This window comes from Glycine soja, chromosome 11 (assembly GCF_004193775.1).
Source record: "Glycine soja cultivar W05 chromosome 11, ASM419377v2, whole genome shotgun sequence".
Classification (NCBI taxonomy): domain Eukaryota; kingdom Viridiplantae; phylum Streptophyta; class Magnoliopsida; order Fabales; family Fabaceae; genus Glycine; species Glycine soja.
The window spans coordinates 53,093,731-53,113,585 of NC_041012.1; the positions used below are offsets into that span (position 1 = coordinate 53,093,731).

At 28.2% G+C, this 19,855-nt stretch overlaps 2 protein-coding genes across 2 annotated transcripts; both read left to right on the forward strand.

Annotated features, from left to right (window-relative positions):
* The first annotated feature begins 4,412 nt into the window (after nucleotides 1-4,412).
* On the forward strand, nucleotides 4,413-7,409 carry LOC114375788 (transcription factor bHLH19-like). The gene is made up of 4 exons (XM_028333649.1): nucleotides 4,413-4,564; nucleotides 4,637-4,852; nucleotides 6,570-6,926; nucleotides 7,005-7,409. Exons 1-4 carry the CDS (start codon nucleotides 4,541-4,543, stop codon nucleotides 7,089-7,091), a joined length of 684 nt encoding a protein of 227 aa, XP_028189450.1. The 5' UTR covers nucleotides 4,413-4,540; the 3' UTR covers nucleotides 7,092-7,409.
* A 5,119-nt stretch (nucleotides 7,410-12,528) lies between these two features.
* Nucleotides 12,529-16,889, forward strand: LOC114374778 (transcription factor bHLH25-like). The gene is made up of 4 exons (XM_028332460.1): nucleotides 12,529-12,643; nucleotides 12,722-13,084; nucleotides 15,976-16,335; nucleotides 16,463-16,889. Exons 1-4 carry the CDS (start codon nucleotides 12,608-12,610, stop codon nucleotides 16,556-16,558), a joined length of 855 nt encoding a protein of 284 aa, XP_028188261.1. The 5' UTR covers nucleotides 12,529-12,607; the 3' UTR covers nucleotides 16,559-16,889.
* The last annotated feature ends 2,966 nt before the right edge of the window (nucleotides 16,890-19,855 follow it).

Genomic DNA, 19,855 nt, shown 5'->3' on the forward strand with positions numbered 1-19,855 from the left:
TTTAAAATTAATGATCCAAACAAGGATTGAACTTGTGTCTCTTGTATTATTAATAGAATACTTAAATTAACTAAACTAATAGACACATTACGTTTAAATAAATAGTGTCGCTATATATAATACTAAAATTTCTAATTTATATTTAATGTACATGTAAATTTACATAATAAATTTTGTGATAATTATCTTTTATCGAATAATTAATTTGTTTACATATATAAATTATAAATAAAAACCATAGGTTTAATAAGTATTTACATATGTAAAAAAATATCAAATTTATTTACTTGTCAATTGTTATAAGAAAAACATTTAAATACATTATTCAATTAAATATCATGTTTATTTAATTTTTAATCATTATAATAAACATCTAAATACATCATTTAATTAAATATCAAATTTATTTACTTATCAAATTTTGTAAATAAATTAAATGAATAAAAAATTTCAAAAAAAATAATTTTAATTTTTTTTTACTATAAGATAGTATATAAACTGGGTCGTTAAGGCCCTACTTTTGTGGAATTTCAAAAATTTTGTAAATAATTTTTAAAAAATTAGTAATTAAAAGTTGATACTAAATTAAGGATATTTTTGTAAAAATGTATTAACTTATTTTCAGACAATATATATTTTAGAATTTTAGGTGTCTTTCAACCGTAATTTACAGCATTAGTAGTTTATTATTAGATTTGGTATTGCTTTTTTTAATAAAAAAACTAAATTTTAATAGTTGATTTTACATTATAAAGTACAGGATTACTAAATTTTAAATAGATTTGAAAAATATATTTTATATATTGAAAAAATCATTATATAATTTTTGTGTCTATTATATAGCGATACTATTTATTTATAACATAATGTGTCCATTAGCTCAATTGATTTGAATGTTTTATTAATTTTAAATTAAATCATAAATTATATTTTTTTTTAAAATTTAAAAAAATCCTATGAACCACGTACATATCAGAAATTCGTAAACTCAATACCGATATAAATGATATGTTGTTGAATGTCCCTAAAAATTCTATTTCATCTTTCTTCGTCAATTTTGAACCTGTTTTCTTTCCCCCCAGGGTATATGATGGGTTCCAAATTCCAAACAAGCTAAACATAACTACATAAGTGAATTATTTTGGCTTTATTTTTCAATTTTAAGAAAATATTGTACTAATTTTTCTTTATTTATCCTTCTAGTAAGAACAATAATAGTTCATTATTTCGGATCAAAATTCTCAATTTTTTATTTAAAAAAAATATTGATGTTTTAAATATTATAAGTTTTATTAATTTTTATTTAACATAAATTTTAATTTTAATTCACATGATATCGCGTGGGGTTGAGCAGAAGTAGTACCTGGATCAGATGAATGATTGTGATGGAAGCATGGGATATGAAAATTGAGATTCCTGTGAATGAAAGTGTAACAGTAATATTGTTGAGTTGAAAGGCAATTGACTCCAAGAAATTTGGCGATAGAGCCAAACCACCAATGGCAATGCTATGTCTTATGTCAGCCGTACAGTCGCAATCAGAGACAGAGTGACAGACTGCCATACTGCTACCTCCCGCAATTGCCATCATCACATCATTTTACACTATGCTTCTTCCTTCCTTACCTTTCCTACTTTCTACTTTCTACCCGTGCCTGTCATCATATTTACACATGCTTATTTTATGTTTTGTTTTGACACGTTTAAGTAATTTTTGTTTTTTTTTATTTTGGGTGTGTTTGATTTAGTGGGAAAAAAAAGATAAAAATAAAAAAGAAATAAAATGATATGCTGTGTTATTTGATTTAAGAAAATCAGGTGAAAAATAATATTTTGTGTAAAAAAATTGATTTTTTGTCTATAAAATCAATTTTTATACCTAAAACATCGATTTATTTGGGAAAAAAAAGTAATTATTTTTTAAAAACCAAAGAAAATTGACTTTTTTCTAAAAAAACAATTTTATTGTCTAAAAAATCAAATTTTATGCAAAAAAAAAAATTACAATAAGAGAGATATTTACGACTCTTCTTTATTTAAATCGCACCAACCAAACAAGTCTTCAGTAATTTATTTTTCTTTTTAGAACCAAACATAACCTTAGAGGGATAACTTTTTTATAATTGTAAAACATAATTTTATTTTTGATAAATACTTGTTTTAGTTCATAATCACGTTAATGTTAACATTTTAGTATCCAAGATAACAAAATTTATGATTCATTCATTACTATTAACATTTTTTTTTATGAATCACACATGACAACTAATAATCATTTATTTCTCACATATTAAAAAGTTAAATTTTTGATTTAGTATGTGAATTTATTTATTTATTATCATTTTGATTGTTAAATTTAATTACTTATTAACATTTTATTCTTTGCACATAAACACTTATTGTGAATTTGGGATCTTTTTTACGCAAATAAACAAAAATAAAAACTAATTTTCCCAACTACCCATATTTACCAAAGATTTACATAGCGACTATTACTATTTAGGGTGAAAATTCAGTCCTAAAACACCTTATTTTTCACATCCTCTTAAAATTTGGATTCCCAAACCTGAATTCTAACGGAGTTTATTTTTTATTTCTTTGTTTTTTAAATTTCATTAATTTTTAAAATAATACAAATAGAATATTAATAATTATTAATATATTTAAATATTACATTTAAATGATTAATTAATTGTTATAATTATTAAATATTAACATACAATATAACTAAATTGTAAGAATAATTATTGATAATTGCTAATATTTTTAAATGAATGATACATTGTAATTTAACTTAAATAATAATTAATTTGATGAATATTATTAAACTTGAATTTTGTCTCTAATTGTGCATTAATATGTTTTATTGTGTTTTTCAGAATTTGTTTACAAATAAAGAGACAAATAATTTTATTAAATAAAAAACACAAGCACATTGGCATTAAATAACATGCATAACATTACAACAATTACAAATTTAATTTAGTAAGAAAAATTGAAAATTCAATAAATAAAATAGCTCCATGTATTATATTTTATCAGGATAAATTTTAATTTTCATAATTTTCAAACTACCTTTTAAATAGTATTATTACATATATTTTTTAAAAATCGTTCAATATATTCATAATTAAAATGTTCGGATATATTCTTTGGAAAGAGAGAAAAAAAAAAACCTTTAGAATTCGGGTTGGCGGACCGAATTGCAAGGGAGTGTGAAAAAATGATAAAAATAAGTGAGAATTCAGGTGCAATTTCCATGAATAGTAAAAAATGTTAGTTGTGCAAATTTTTGGTGAACATGGCAAGTTGGAAAAATTAGTTTTTATTTTTTTTCTAATTGAGTAAAAAAAACTCAATTTGAATTTTTAATTAAGTCTAATGTTAAATGTAAATTATTAACCTAATCATCATATCTCCTTATTTTCTTTCCTTATTTCTCATATTTTTCATCTCTTATTTTTTGCACTTTATAGTTTATATTGGTTTTTACCTCCACCAATTGTACAAGAAGTTTGTCATTATTTATTTGAAACATTAATTCTAATAAAAAAATAACACAAAACATCTAACAAATTATTTTTTTCTTAATAAACATTGTCTAAATTTTTACATTTTGTTCAATTAGAAACTTCAAATATCAAATATAGAAATGCCTTTTTTTAGCATGCGTCGTACCATCCTTTTTTATATCTTAGATTAATATATAGAAAAAGTATTACATACTCTTCATGGACTACATCGCATTTATGTTTCTAATAAACTTTGATGTGACATTTTTTTTTTACATACAGTAAGTGTATCCAAAAAAGTTGTAATTATGAATTATTAATAAAAAAAACATATTTAAAGAAGTGTGTTTCTAATATTTTGTAGCAATATAATCATTATAATGTAATAAATCAAAATTGTTTTTGTGTAATTAAAAAATATCTAAGATTTTTTATTTGATATCTAATTAATTTCTCTTATCAAATTAGTTTATTTTAGGAGAAAATAATATTAGTTGTGATTTCATATTTAAATTGAAGATGGAATCTTAAATTTAAATCAAAGAAAGATTTTAAGTATCAAAATATTTTTGTCAATAATTTTTAATATTATATTTTTTTCAAATTTTGGTGTGTATCTTTTTAGTTCTTTAAATTAAAATTTATATTTTTAGTCTTTAAATTTCAAGAAATATTCTTCTTATTTTCTTTTGAAGTAAAAAAGTGTCATAAATTATAAATCTAAACAATAAAAATCAATAAACAATCTTTTTTACAATTAAAAATAAAAAATATAAATTTTAATTTAAAAGATTAAAAAGATAGGTTACAAAAACATATTTAATTAATTTATCTTTTTGTCTGTTTTAATCACATCATTCACATGAGGGTCAAATTATCCGTGGCTTGACTCTATTACTGATCTTTCTCTGTAAACTAGCTAGATCTGGGTGACCACAGAAGATCGTTATTTTATAAATATAACTGGTCTGGAAACTTGTTCTCCGAGAAAAAAAGATAGATACCTCTTTCTTTGAGTGTCTACTATCATGGACGATTGGTTATCTGATCTGGTAATGGTGATTTGGCATTTGATAATGTTATCATGTCATGCGTATCCTAAATTTGATATTTTGCTTTTATAGGATATGGGCGGCGACATCTCCTTCTTCAGTGAAGAGCATCCAAATCCAACCTTGTACTGTGTTGCAAATGAAACACATGTACAAACAGGAGCAAAGAGGGGTAGAAGCTCTTGGGAGACACCCACACGGGATCACATTATGTCCGAGAGAAAAAGGAGACAGCTAATGGCAGAGAGATTCATAGCGCTTTCAGCTATTATACCTGGCTTGAAGAAGGTCACTGCTCCTTCTTTTACCTTAAATCTCTGCATCACTCTCTAGTATCATTTTATCGTTTGCTGTTGTTAATTAAACACTTCAAAATTTAATATTTCTATGGAAAATGTTTCCAATTTTTTGCCTGTGATCGAAGCTAGAAGGACGACAAATAGAGAGATAAAAATAAAGGAATGAGTGGAAATTGTTGGTAATGAAAAAAAATAAGGTTAGAAATAATTTGTAAGAGAAGCTGCTGGGTGAATAAAATAGTGTAGCTAGATTGAGAGACGTATAAAAGAAAAAGAGATCGAAAGTAATAGATTCAGAAAGTAGGTTGGACTATTTGGAGACTGGAATTAGGAAATGAAAAATAAATAAAAAATAGTATCACGTGTGAATATGTACTGTCACGATATGTCTTCAAATAACGATTAACTATCTAGATTTTGAAATTTAGAAGAGAAATTGGAGCTAGCTAGAGAATGAGAACGATAAAAATTCAGACTGTCCTATAATTTATGTTTTCCATTTTAAGAATATATGCCTAGTAATAATTGAGTTGGGTTAGGCTATGTTTGACTAGTTTAACACCCAACTGGAAGTTATTGGTTTTAACTTTCTATAGTTCTCAATTGGCTTTAAGCTTTATTTGGCTCCATACCTGATAAGAATAATACTTCATAGGATTCAATTGTTTAATTTATTAAGATTATGAAAAGTAGTGAATTTAGTTAATAGTAATAAATTTATTTTAAATTTATAATTTTTTTCTAAAATTATTATTATCATTAACATTTTTTTTATTCTAATGATTTGTCAATATATTTTCTTTCTTCTTTTAATAATAAATATTTCTAGTCTACAAATAATTAATACAAAAAATATTATAAATTAAGTCTTATAAAAAAAACATATTTTAAATTTAGGTTTTATAAATAACAAAAGTGGAAGTATTAGTTTATTAGAAATAAGTTATATATATATATATAGCACTTATAACTGTCATTATATCTTTTATCATTTTCTAGCACATGCGTTTCTTCTATGATCCTCCTCTTTTCTACTTTCGATTCTATGATATTTAGTCTTGTTAAATTGGAGTAACTAGCATATCCAATTCTCTTACAATTCTGACAGTGTGTGAATTATTACTAAGGATAGGAGTTTATTGTGCAGCTCGTTGGCAACCTACCACATAATCTATTTTTGGTTTAGCTATGAGTATATCACTAAAGATATATTTCTTCTTTCTTTTAAGTATAAGATCCTTTTTAAAAATTTATTTATTTTATTTTTATAAGATTTTTTTAAAATTTTTATATGCATTAGTTATTATTTTTCTTATACACTCTTACTTAATTATTCTTTCGTCAAATATTAATAAAAAATAATTAAGTGAATAAAAAAATAAAGTAAGAATATAAACAATTGATAAAATTAATCTGATTAATTAAATTAAGAGATGTAAATTAGTTAAAAATATCTTATAATAATTAAGGAATTAGGGAGGGACTGAGGGAGTATATAGATTAGCTGATAGAGATTCTAACCAATTAAAATCTCAAGTTCATCAAGTCCTTGTACATTTAGCACTTGGATAATTATTGGATCAAATAGATTTTCTTTGCATGTGCGGTTGTGTATTTATTTATCACCAAACGGTAGTTATAACATTAGATAGCTATTGCATTTTTTAAAGAAAAGCAGATTTTGTATTTAATTGGTATGTTGATAGATAGACAAGGCCTCTGTACTGAGTGAAGCTATTAATTACGTGAAACAACTTAAAGGACGCATAGCTGTGCTGGAGCAAGAGAGTAGCAACAAGAAGTCGATGATGATCTTTACTAAGAAGTGCCTCCAATCTCATCCTCATTGTGAAAAAAACTCTAATCACGTGCTCCCTCAACTCCAAGTCGAAGCAATAGGTCTAGAGTTAGAGAGGGAAGTACTTATTAGAATCCTTTGTGAGAAACCAAAGGGCATCTTCCTCAAACTACTCACCTTACTTGAAAATATGCATCTTTCTATTGTCAGTAGCAACGTCCTGCCACTTGGAAAAAATACTCTCAACATCACCATTATTGCTCAGGTATATCTCTGATTTTAATCATACATTAATTTAAAGTTCGATTGTTGGAACATTAATTAACATGTTGCTGGATTATAGATGGGTGAGGAATACAACATGACGGGGGATGAATTGATGAGCAAACTGACGCAGGATCTTTTCAAGTTATATGAAGTGCCTCAGTGATCCATGCTAGTGTATCAAATTAACAAGTTACAATTAATTAAGATGGTAGCTAGGATCGAAGAAAACTAATGGCCCAAACCAGATTCTCAGTTAACTGGTTTGAAAATTCGGCCAAGACCTCGTAGTATTTAGGCTATTTTCGTGTGTCACCTCTCTAGGTCTAGAACATTGTGTGCTGATTTGCCTCGCAAAAAAAATGTATGTTGCAGGCTTAGCTTCGTTAATTTCAGCTACAAGGGTTATGCTTATTAATGTGATCCATCGTTTCGAAATTGATTGTGAGTATTCTTCTATTTATTGTCTGCTCACTCTGCTGTATGTCGATTGCCTGAATTGTGTTTCTTTATTGATTATTGATGCCTCAGCAACCATATATATATATATATATATATATATATATATATATATATATATCAATGGTGTTCTTTCAACCAACTCTATATGTCTTACTCTTGTTCTTTATTTCTGTTAATGTGTTTCCCTTTCTCCCTTTTTTATTTCCTACCCTATCCCTATCTATGGTTCATACTGAACAATCTATTCAAATATTATTTCCAAATTAATTTTAACTGTATTTTTTAAGAATTAAACTGAGTCTTGTTATAAATTTATATTCTATTCAATGTAAATGTCCTTGTCAAACAATCTACTGTAAAAATTATCCAAAAGGTAAAAATAACTAAAATAATATTATTTAATACAACAGAAAACCCTTCTCCAACCGTTAATATTTTTGTTCAAAACTATCTTAAAGTACAAGTAGCGGGGGTATAAAGATCCATGTCATGCCGATTTAACACATTGTTAACGTTTTAAGTTTATTTGTAAGTATTATTAATTTATTATGTTAAGATTTTAATCTTTAATTTAGATTATTATTATTAATTTATTATGTTTAAAATGTTGATATATTTTTATGTGATATGTTAGCTTAAAAAAATAAGGTTAATTTTTCTTTTAATTTTATAAATTTTGTTTTTTTTTAAAATATTTATTTTATTAAAAAATATTTTTAAAATTAATATTTAGGCATGTGGACAGGTCCTATTATCTACTGATTTTTGTGGGCAGCATACGAACCTTAAAAAATTTCATTTATTTTTTCATATCAGACATATCTTGATCGTCTAAAATGCAGGTTTTACATACTCACCTTAAACATGTTGGATTGGTATGTATACCTACCCTAAGTACAAGACATACATTTTCTTTATTAACAACAACTATAATCACTTATTGAGGATTTAATTACACTTGAGGCTTTTCACTTTTTTGCAATGATATATTTTGTGGAGATGAAATTCAAATAATTTTTTATAAACTTAATGTATGTTGTGAATTCAGCTTTATTCAGTATTTTGAAGAATCCCTAATTGCAAATCTTTGTTTCAAAGTAAAATAAAATAGGCAATAATGTTGTCTTTGGTTGCCCTTAAAAAATGTTGTCTTTGGTTGCCCTTAAAAAATGTTGTCTTTGGTCACAAACTAAAGTGGAATGATGTGGACACCAAATTTGACCTTATTGAAAAAGCTGCCCTCCTGTGCGGTTGTGGCTCATTCACCTCACTCACATGTTTAGATCAGTGTGTGCGCTTTACTCGGAGTCGGAGACTGATTTCTTGGGCCAACAAAAGGGTGCGTCGTTTTCTGTTTTAATTGTCTTTTTCCCTTCCACTCTGTCACGCTCTCATTTTTTTTTCATGCACACCTATATTCAACAAAACTGGCGGAAAGATTGAAAATTAATTAGAAGTTCATAAATAATTTATTAAATTAAAATTATTTAGTAAAATTAATTATTAAAATAGTTTGAATGTATAAAATGATAAAATAATTATTAAAATTCTAATTTATTTTAAAAAGATAAATAAATAAATTTATTAATAATAAAAATAAAAAAGTATAAAATATTAGAAGTTAAAAATTAACATTTTAAACAATATTCCGTCAAATAACATTTAAAAAACACTAAAAATTCCCCAAAAATAATAAAAACAATTAATTTATTGAATAATTAAATAATTTTTTTTAACTAATACAAAAATTAAAAATTAATTAAAATATTTTAACCAACTTAAGATTTCTCGCCTCCCCTGTACCTCCCGCTATAGTTCTCTGGTTTTCTTCTTATCTCATTAGATTTTATTCCATTCCTTTGTACACATCTACTGTATATTCCATCAAAATATTCAATTTTATTTTGGTACTTCGGTTCTTTCCATTAGACAAAAATACCGAGGTTAAAAAATGCTTTTCTTTAACATTTCTTTTTCTAGTATTATTGTTTTCATATTTTTTTCTTATCAAATTTTTAGGTTAAAGTACAGTTTTAATCGTAAAACGTTAGTTTCACGTGTTACCAATAACATTAGTTTCTTCTTAATTTTGGATGAAATATTTATTTTGATTTTTGGAAATACATTTCCTATATTCTTTGTATTGAATTATGATGCTTCTCTCAAGAGCATGGACGATTTTTTTTTGTCAAGTTTGAATTTTTTTTAAAGAAAATTATACATCGTTACTTTACACAAGATGAAGTTATATGATATTAGTAAATGTGAGTGTGACTTCTTATATTTATAATGTATTAGTAATTAAATTTTACATGTTATATTTTATGCATGTATCTTTCATTAAAACCATTATAACTTTATTATACAATTTTTTGGTTCCCTATATTTTATTCTCAAAACATTTTTATTTCCTTTTAGACTGTATCATTTAAACTTATCAATTACACTTTTAAAGTTAACCAATTCTTATACTTTACATCTAATGAAGACTAGTTTTTCTCTAGATTGTCTTTTAATGGTTGATCTTTGAAAGAAGTTGCCAATCCCTACAGATGATAGTGTTAAGCCACGACATGCATAAGTGAGATTGCCAGGTGATTCTTACCTACCTGTAAATTAATCTAGGCCCCAACTCCACACATGTATCTACTTTTTAACAATATGTATTATTATTCTATTGAATTTTGGACTTATGTTTAAGAACTCTTGTAGATACAATCACTTATTTTACCATGAATGATCGAGTCCTTGTCAAAATAATTTAACTTATGTTGATATTAATTGTGAGATGAAAATAAAAGAGAAATAATTTTTAAAATGATAAATGAAGTTAAAATAAATTCAAGACTTGAGTTGTTTGGTTGTAGAAAAATAAGTGAGAAATAAAGTAAATAAAGATAATAATTTTTTTATTATTTGAATAAAATAAAATGAGAGATTTTTAAAAACGTGTGAAGTTACAATTATATCCATAGGTATATCTGAAACTATTAGAATACGCAAGGGAAAATGTCTATAAACAAATACTTGATATCATACACCCACTTACAAGGTGCAAAACCTCCCTTCATTATGGGATCCACCAAGACACCAACAACTCATTTCCTCACAATCTCCACTTTATCAAATCGGGTAGACCATTTCTGTCTTAGCTCATACGCTCTAAATCAGGGCTACCAAACAATGCGTTAAAGAAAATTGTCCCACTAAAATTTGAATTGAGGTTAAATATGGGCACAATATAATGTTATTCTTCAACGAACTTTAATGTTACTTTTAAAAAATTTACTAATTGCAAATTTAGGTGTTGCTAAACATAATGTGTGGTAGTGATGGATATATGCTTCAGTATTCAAGTGTTGCACGTGCTTGATTTATAGAACGTTGAAAAAGCGGACTTTGGTTAGACCTTGGAAATAATCAGGTTTCTAATTACATGAAGAAAAAAAAATACAGTAAGGCATGAAGTTTATGTGTCAAATTCAACTAGAAGTAAATGTCATTCATTATTATATTCTTATTTAACTCCATCACAAGGGGGGAGTTGGTACAGCTAAAGTTTATCAATTTTTGTAAGCAATCATTCTTTTGGGCAGAATTATTTCGGCAAATCCCCAACTTCATTCAGACTTACGTTCTAATTATTCGTTTGTTTTTATTAATACTCGCGTCCTATTTAATGTGAAAAAGAGGAAATGGTATTTTGAGAGAGATCTTCTCAACCCCAATTTTATTTAAATTTTATCATATAATCTTGTATATCAAAATGTATTTTTTTCATATTAACAATAGTAAAAATTATTTATTATTTTTTGTAGATGATTAAACTCCACTTAAAAAACCTAATTTTTGTCTGATTACTTTTTTTTGAATTTTTTTCTTTTTAATTATATATATATGTATATATTAAGATAAGAACTGAAGATCAAATTTAAAAATTTAAATTTAATGTTATTCGAATGAACGACATCTAATGCTTTATACGTACATTTTTAAAAATTATTAAATTATTCTAAAAAAAAATGAGGACTCATTTATGTGAACCCGGTTTAATGTGAAGCTAGTACTAGGCTACTAGCATTGATTCACTCATTCAGCAAAAAAAAAAAAGAAGAAGAAGCATTGATTGACTCAACAGTGCAGGAGGTCCCACGTGATGTTGCTGATATGAGTTGGCAGCCATACATTATTATCATTAAATCATCTCCCGCGTTCACATACACACAATCAGTGATCGAAAGGCTGAAATAAAAGCAGCATGATAAACGAATCTTTATATTTTCCATTGTCTGTTCTCTCCCCCACCGTCCACTATCTACATCAGTGCTTAAATGATTTTATTTTACTAAAAATAAATATTTTTCTATTGAAAAGCATCTAAATTCTCTAATGAAAAGTAATATTTAAGGGGGGAAATGTAAAAATCATTTTTAACTAAATAAACAAAATGTATTATTTTTTAATTACAATACATGAAAATTAACAAGAGATATACTTTTATTTATTTACACTAAATAAATTTATCGTTAAAAAGTTTCATTTATCATATATTTATGTGTTGATACAAACTACATTTTTTACCACGTTTAATTTATTGTAATTCATCTTTATAAAAAAATATATCTTCTCTTAATTTTTTTTATGAGACTCAAATTTAAGATTTCATTTAAGAATTTGAGTCTAATTTAAACAACTAACGTAATTATTAAATATTAAATGCATAACATTTATTTGAATGTTAATTAGATGCCTATATATCTATAAATAATAAAAATTCACATGCAATTGTTTAAAGGAAGAAAAAAAATATCAAAGTGATTATTACTTCCGTTGAAGTATAATTCTCGTTTCAGATTATTTTATATATATTAAAAAATAATAACTTAAATAAAAAAGAATAATAACTTTATAATATTAACATTATTATTATTTATTATTTTTATTTTTTAGTTGATATTATTAATATCATAAGTAAGAAATATGTACGAGTGTAAAAATTAATTAATATTATATTAAAAAAATAAAATAATAATTATTTTGAGATTTTTTTTTTTTACTTGAAAATCATAATGTATCGAAGGAAGGAAGTAATATTTTATTTATTATATTAGAGTATATTGGTAGTATATAGTAATTGTTGTTATTTAAATGCCGTGGTTGTCATGAGAGTTGTTGTTGGTGCTGGGGAAGACAGAACAGGCAGTTTAATTTGTCGTTCTAATGGAGCAATCATGGGAGAATTGGCCTCTTGATATGGTAATGATACTAGCTGCTATAGTCTCATAATCATGGATGTATATATTGATGGTCTGTGTTTGAAATGATTGTAAACAGGGAATGGAGGAAGACAGGGATCTGAGGGATGAGGAGGAGTTCCTGAGAAACATCCTCAGTGAACCTTCTGAGAGTGAGATGGTAACCGTTGGGTCAGCCAAAAGGCCTCCGAGGACATACATTTTGTCTTTTGATAACTCCACCATAATACCAGCTACTCCTGAACCCACTTCCAGAAAACGCACACGCCAGCCACAAAATCTCAACTTAGAACCAATTAAACCAAACCCCAACACCCAGCCTGGAAAGAGGGGTAGAAGCTGTTCCCAGACTCTGGATCACATTATGGCCGAAAGAAAAAGGAGACAGGAACTCACCCAGAAGTTCATTGCTCTTTCAGCCACTATCCCTGGCTTGAAGAAGGTACCTTGCTTCTCTAATTCATCCATCATCCATTCATTTCTCACTTTTCCTTTTCTTACAACAACAATCTAATGTCACTGTTTAAGCCTTAGTTCAATTCAAACATATATGTTTTTAATATACGATCAAGAGCTACAACGTCATATTCAATAAATAAATAATTCTGCTATTGTTAATTCTTTTACTAACGTTGTTAAGATCCTACACTAGTCGATAAAACATCTGTTTAATTACAGATTCTGCTCTCATCTTTCGCCTCGGTACTGGAAATGGAATAGTGGAATCCTATGTAGAGATTAGAGTATATTCTTATGATTTTCTTTTTTTAATTCTTTCCTTCGTATATAGATTAACTTTTGAGAGATATTAGAAATATTAGTTCCTTACTTGATATATTCTGTTATTTTTAGATGAAAACTTAAAATTATTAATTTTGATCTTCACAAACATCGATGGGTTGTGTTGTGCTGCAGCTGCAGCGATGACGACGGGGTCTTGACATTTCCGAAACAAAACACATAAGAAAAGCTTTAAAATAAAATTGTAGTATACTCTACTAATAAAGCCCGAAAAGTGAGTACAACTGTAATAATAACATCACACGCACATGCTAATGCTATATGCCTGGACTCAAGGCATGAGGAGATTATGTGTCTTTGTCTATATGTGAACACGGCTTCTTTTTAGAAACTGTAAAACAAGTATATAAATAAAGATATATTATTTTGAATATTTAATAAGTTAAAATTATAATATATGCTTAATTTATTTTTTATTGATTTATTTTAAAAATAAATTAAATGCACTATATATAATTGTTTACGTGTGTAATATAAACATCGTCGTTGTCATCAAACGCCCAAAAGCTCATATAAAGGACAAAGTGTCTTATGAGTGTTTTTATTTCATAAACCTCCTGTTTGTTATTGTTGAATGCAAAGTTAACCGAAAAAATTTGCAAGAAAAGCTAAAGAAAAAAAAAAGGGAAATAATGAATGAGATTCCATAATTGAGTTAATTCTGAAAGTTATATGGATGGTTATATATAATTCATTACAACAGTAACTAATTTCCAACCAACTAAACTAACTTCTAATTAATTATTACTAGTTTCAACCAACTAAACTAACTTCCAACTAACTAGTTAAGTAATACTATGAGTCCCCTCAAACTAGGAATGACTATTAGACATACCTAGTCCGGAATGCAGAAATTTAAAAGCACCAAACATTAGGGCTTTAGTGTAAACATCAACCAATTGATTTGCAGAAGGAATGTGAAGCAACTTCAGAAGATCACTTAACACCTTCTCTCGAACTATGTGACAGTCAATCTCAATATGCTTTTCATGAAACACTAGATTCATAACTATGTGAAGGGTAGATTTGTTATCACAATACAAAGTAGCATGTTTCTAAAAGTCTACTTTGAATTCTTCCAGCAGATAGGTAAGCCATTGTAGTTCACAAATGGCACTGGCTAGTGCTCTGTATTCGGCTTCTGATGAGCCTCTGGATACATGGCTTGTTTCTTGGATTTCCATGAAATTAATGAGTCGCCAATATAAGTAGCATAATCAGTGATAGAACTTCTGGTGTCAATTCAACCATCTTAGTGAAAATCACAAAACCCCTTTAAATGAACTTTACTTGCAATAGAAAGGAAAATCCATGCTACTGGGGATCCCTTAATATATCTGAGAATTCGAACAACAGCCTGTTGATGAGTTTAGGTGGGAGCAACAACAAATTGGCTCAGATTTTGCACAACATAAGTGATATATGGTAGTGTATTAGTCAAGTAGACTAGCCTACCAATTAACCTTCTGAAAGAGGAAACATCTTCCATTGAAAGAGGAGTTCTTGATTGTTGATTCAGCTTAGTAGCATAATCTGACGGAGTAGGTACTGGCTTAGATCCAAGCATACCAACATCACTGAGAATGTCTAAGACATACTTTCTTTGACATAGATTGATACCAGTAAGTTTTCTGGCTACTTCAAAACCTAAGAAGTATCTCAAGTAACCTAAATCCTTTATCTTAAAAGCATTATCTAGCAGCTGTGTAATATCTTGTATTTCAATCAAATCATTGCCTGACAAAACAATATCATTCAACAAATCTAATAGAGCAGTGATAGTGTTGAATCCATGTTTGAGAAACAAAGAATGATTTGAAGCACACTACTTGTACCCACGTGAAATAAAAAAGGAAGACAATCATAAACCTCGTGCCTACCAAATGTAGAGCTAACCGAGAAAACTTGCAAGAAAAGCTAGAGAGAAAAGAAAATAGGAAACAATGAATGGAATTCTGGGTATTGAGTTAATTCTGAAAGTTGTACATATGTTTATATATAATAACTTCCAACCAACTAAACTAACTTCCAACTAACTAGCTAATTAACACTAAGATTAACTTGTCTTTGAATGATTTATTTATGTGATACAACCTTGCTCTCACACCATCCTTAAATTTTAAGGATTCCCTAGATTAATAATTATAAAAAATCAATAAGATCTTGAAATATATGATTTTCACCAATAATAGATAAATAATATATATGTATTTTCATAATGAGATTTCTCTCCTATGCATAAACAAGATTTTACTTTCTTGACTTTTCTTGTCTATCTACGTTTGCGATAACTAGATGTCACAGAGAACACTTTTTGTCAGGAAGATGACTTTATTTCACGTTAGTGAGTATTAAATCCTTTTATAACTACTATTTAACCTAATTACAATTTAATTCTTAATTATTATTTATTTATTTATTAGTTCATGCATAAATCATATGTTTAACGTGAGACATTAATTCTAACATGATTTATATAAGTAATACAATGAGATGATGGCTTTAACAAGCAATAAACATTAATTTATATAGACGGACAAGAGTTCTATACTTGGCGAAGCAATTGATTACGTGAAACAACTTCAAGAACGCGTGACGGAGCTTGAACAGAGAAACATGAGAGGGAAAGAATCAATGATAATCCTCAAGAAGAGTGAAGTGTGTAACTCAAGTGAAACAAATTCTGAGGATTGCTGTAGAGCCAGCGAAATGCTCCCTGATGTTGAAGCAAGAGTGATGGAGAATGAGGTACTCATTGAGATCCATTGCGAGAAGGAAGATGGGGTTGAGCTCAAAATATTGGACCACCTTGAAAATCTTCAACTCTGTGTCACCGCCAGCAGCGTATTGCCCTTTGGGAATTCAACTCTTGGTATTACTATTATCGCTCAGGTACACATTAATTCTCTACAACTACTTCTAATGCATATATATCTTCTATTAATCTGAATATATTTTCAATTTATAATTGTTAATTATTACCCAAATTGCGACAACTTCGGTGTCTATTGTCGTGCAGATGGGTGACGCGTACAAAATGAAGGTGAATGATCTAGTCCCAAAACTAAGACAAGTGCTGTTGAATCGCATGAACGTCAATACCGATCCGTACTAGTGTATCAAATTATTCAAGCAGATTGTTGTGTACGGACTCACTCTTTTTCTTCTTCTTTTTTTTTATTTATTTTTTGTGGTCCGATCGCGTATGAACTTTGAAGCTGTAAAGGTTTGACAAGTTTGTTGGGCTTTGTGTAGGAGTTTGATCTTTATGCTTTTATGAGTAGGTAGCACTTTATAGTTTTGTGTGTGTCTTGTGCTGCTCGAGTAACAGCACATCTCTCATGTGCAATCTTCCCGTTCGTGCTCTTGTACATAACATCAATCAAACGTGTTTGGGATGAACTCATGTTCCGTTATTATTGTTATTATTATTAGGTTTAATTACTTATTTAGTTCTTATAGTCTCCAAACTTATCTATAGTTAATAAGTGACTTTTTAGTCTCTGTAGTTTACCTTTTAATTTCTAATAGGCCCCTACCTTCACTCCCTTCCACTTCTCCTCCATCGACGAAAAAATCTCGTGCGTCGTCGTCGACGGCGGCCTAGTGATGAACAATCCAGCAGTAGCTGTCGTCACGCACGTCCTCCACAACAAGTGCGATTTCCCGTCGGTGAACGGCATGGAGGATCTCCTCGTCCTGTCCATCGGAAACAGAGCTCAGGCAAAGAGAATGAACAACGCCGGTGAGTGCTCGACGTCGACAGTGGTTGACATTGCGCTCGACGGCGTTTTCGAGACCACTGACCAGATGCTAGGAAATGCCTTCTGTTGGAACCGTACGGACTATGTCAGGATTCAAGTATGCCATTAATCACACTGTTTGGTTCTCTGGAGAATGGGGAAAACGATATGAAAGCTAAAAGAAAATGAAATTAGATTTAATAAATTGCATCGATCTCAGTGAATTGAACGCTACTTCTTACTCCGTTTTCGATGAACAGGACGAGGAGATCTTGCACGCCGTTCATCGATGGGAAATCGTGCTTGTTGTGGAGGACGTGCGTGACGGCAGCTGCTGTCAGATTGTTCATCACCAGGCCATCGTCGACGGAGGAGAAGTGGAAGGGAGTGAAGAGGCCAGGGGTCGCCGACGGTGCGAGGTGCGGTCCTCGCAACAATAATTTGACGGTGTTAAATAATTTTAACGATAGGGACCTATTGGGAATCAAAAGGTAAACTACATGGACTAAAAAAGTCATTTATTAACTATAGAGACTAAAATGGATAAGTTTGAAAACTATAAAGATTAAATGGGTAATTAAACCTTATTATTATTATTCTCAGTTCGTTCTTGACTTCAATATTAGTTTTCTCAAATAACTCACCATAATCGTAAGAGACAAATAAGCTCCAATTATTAGAACAAATATTGAATATGGCGTAAAGGCGTAGGGTTCATGACCTTGTGTGTACGACATCGATCATAATGAAGAAAAGAGTGACAGTGGATTAACTTCTTGAATTTTAAGCCATACCCGACCCTAAATTGGGGATCACACTCGTGAGTTGATGAACATTTTCTATTAATTTTTCACACAGTCAAATAATTTTAATGTATGACTTGAAAATAATAGTATTGTTATTATTAGTAATTAAATATAGAACATTAGTTCATTCGAGGTTTGGTTGATAGAAACATTTAAGATTGGAGGCTTGTTTATATTTTATGACTAAAGGACTTATTTAGTTTTTTATTTCACTTTTTTTTATTTAACTTGTTCTTTTATTTTTTAAACAACTCATTTCAATTGTTTATGTTTTAAAAATAATTATTCCATTAGTTTAAACTTAACACCTTCAATAAAATAAAACATTAGCGACTAAAAGCAGCACAAAATATGTAAGTTTTACCTAGTAATAGCAACAAGCCTCATCTCCTTCCTCCTTTCACTCTCATGTTCCTTATCTTCTTTTCCCATGGCCGCCATGATGAATCCCTCTGCAAAACCCTTGTCGAGAAGCACACCACGATGGAAGCCAAAGGCAATGCCCTCCGCACCCTAAAATCAAGGTCGCTAAAGTCCCCAAACCCAAAATCAACTCCTCCATTGAAGCCCTAAATGCCGGCAAGCTTGTTGCAATCTGAAGACAAAGCCCTAATCTGGTTCATGGATCTATAGCAACTTGTTTCATTTTAAATAAGATTTTTCCAGAGATTCATTGGCATGTTGATTATATGATTTTAGTTGGCAATTGGACTAGCTTTTGGAACAATTATAATGGAGGCTTGTTACTTATATTGGGTTTGGGATGGCAGAAGAAGATGAGGGAGGAGGAAGGAGAAGTGAGAAGAAGAAAAAAAAACTTACATATTTTGTGACAACTTTTAGTCCCTAATATCCTTATTTTATTAATAGTGTTAAGTTTACACTTACAAAATGATCATGTTGGTCCTTTGTTTAAAATATAAAGGAACAAAATAAGTTTTATAAAAAATAAATGATCAAATTAAATAAAAATAAAAAAATGATCAAATGGGATATTTAACCTATTTTTATTATAAAAAATAATTGTCATGAATTATTGAAAAATAATCCAACAAAAACATAAACACAAGATATTCAAAGTCCCTTCAGAGAACATAGTGGAGAGAGATAAGTTATATATAAATTATGTTTAACAAAACTAGTTGGAAACTAAAAACTTAACTAGTAATTAAAAGTTGAAAAACTAATTTACTAAATTATGAATGTTCGATAAGATTAACTGTAGCTAAAAAGTGTAAAATAATAGAAAAATAATATAATTATGATTTATTTTAAAAGAGTAATTAGGAAGTTGAATAAATATACTAAGGAGAAAAATGAAAGAAAATATAAAAAATTAGAAATTATAATTTTAAAAAAATATTACTTAAAGTAATATTCCAAAAAATATTAAAAACTATTAAGAAAATATTAAAAAAGATTTGTTTAGCAAATAGTTAAACTAAAATAGCTTGTCAAATATAATCATAATCATATTCTTTTCTCATCATAGATATGCTTCTTAATATTAGTTATTCTTTTTGTATAATTAAATTTCTACGTTAAAAATGATTTATCACGACAAATAATTTCTAAATGGTGAACACTTATGTTTTTATATTTAATTATATAATTTTTTTAGGGATAAAATATGTTTCAACCCTATACTTTAGTTAAATTTTATTTTTAGTCTTTAAACTTTTATATCGTAGAATTTATTTTATAAAATTTATAATATTATAAAACATGCTTTTAGTTCTCCATTACAACCGGAAGTTAAAAAAAGCACATAAATTGGAGAGTATGACCATAGGGACTAAAAACTCTTTTTTTTTTTTTCTAGTGTGGACACTATATTATTTTGATAAAAGAAAGAAAAAAAAG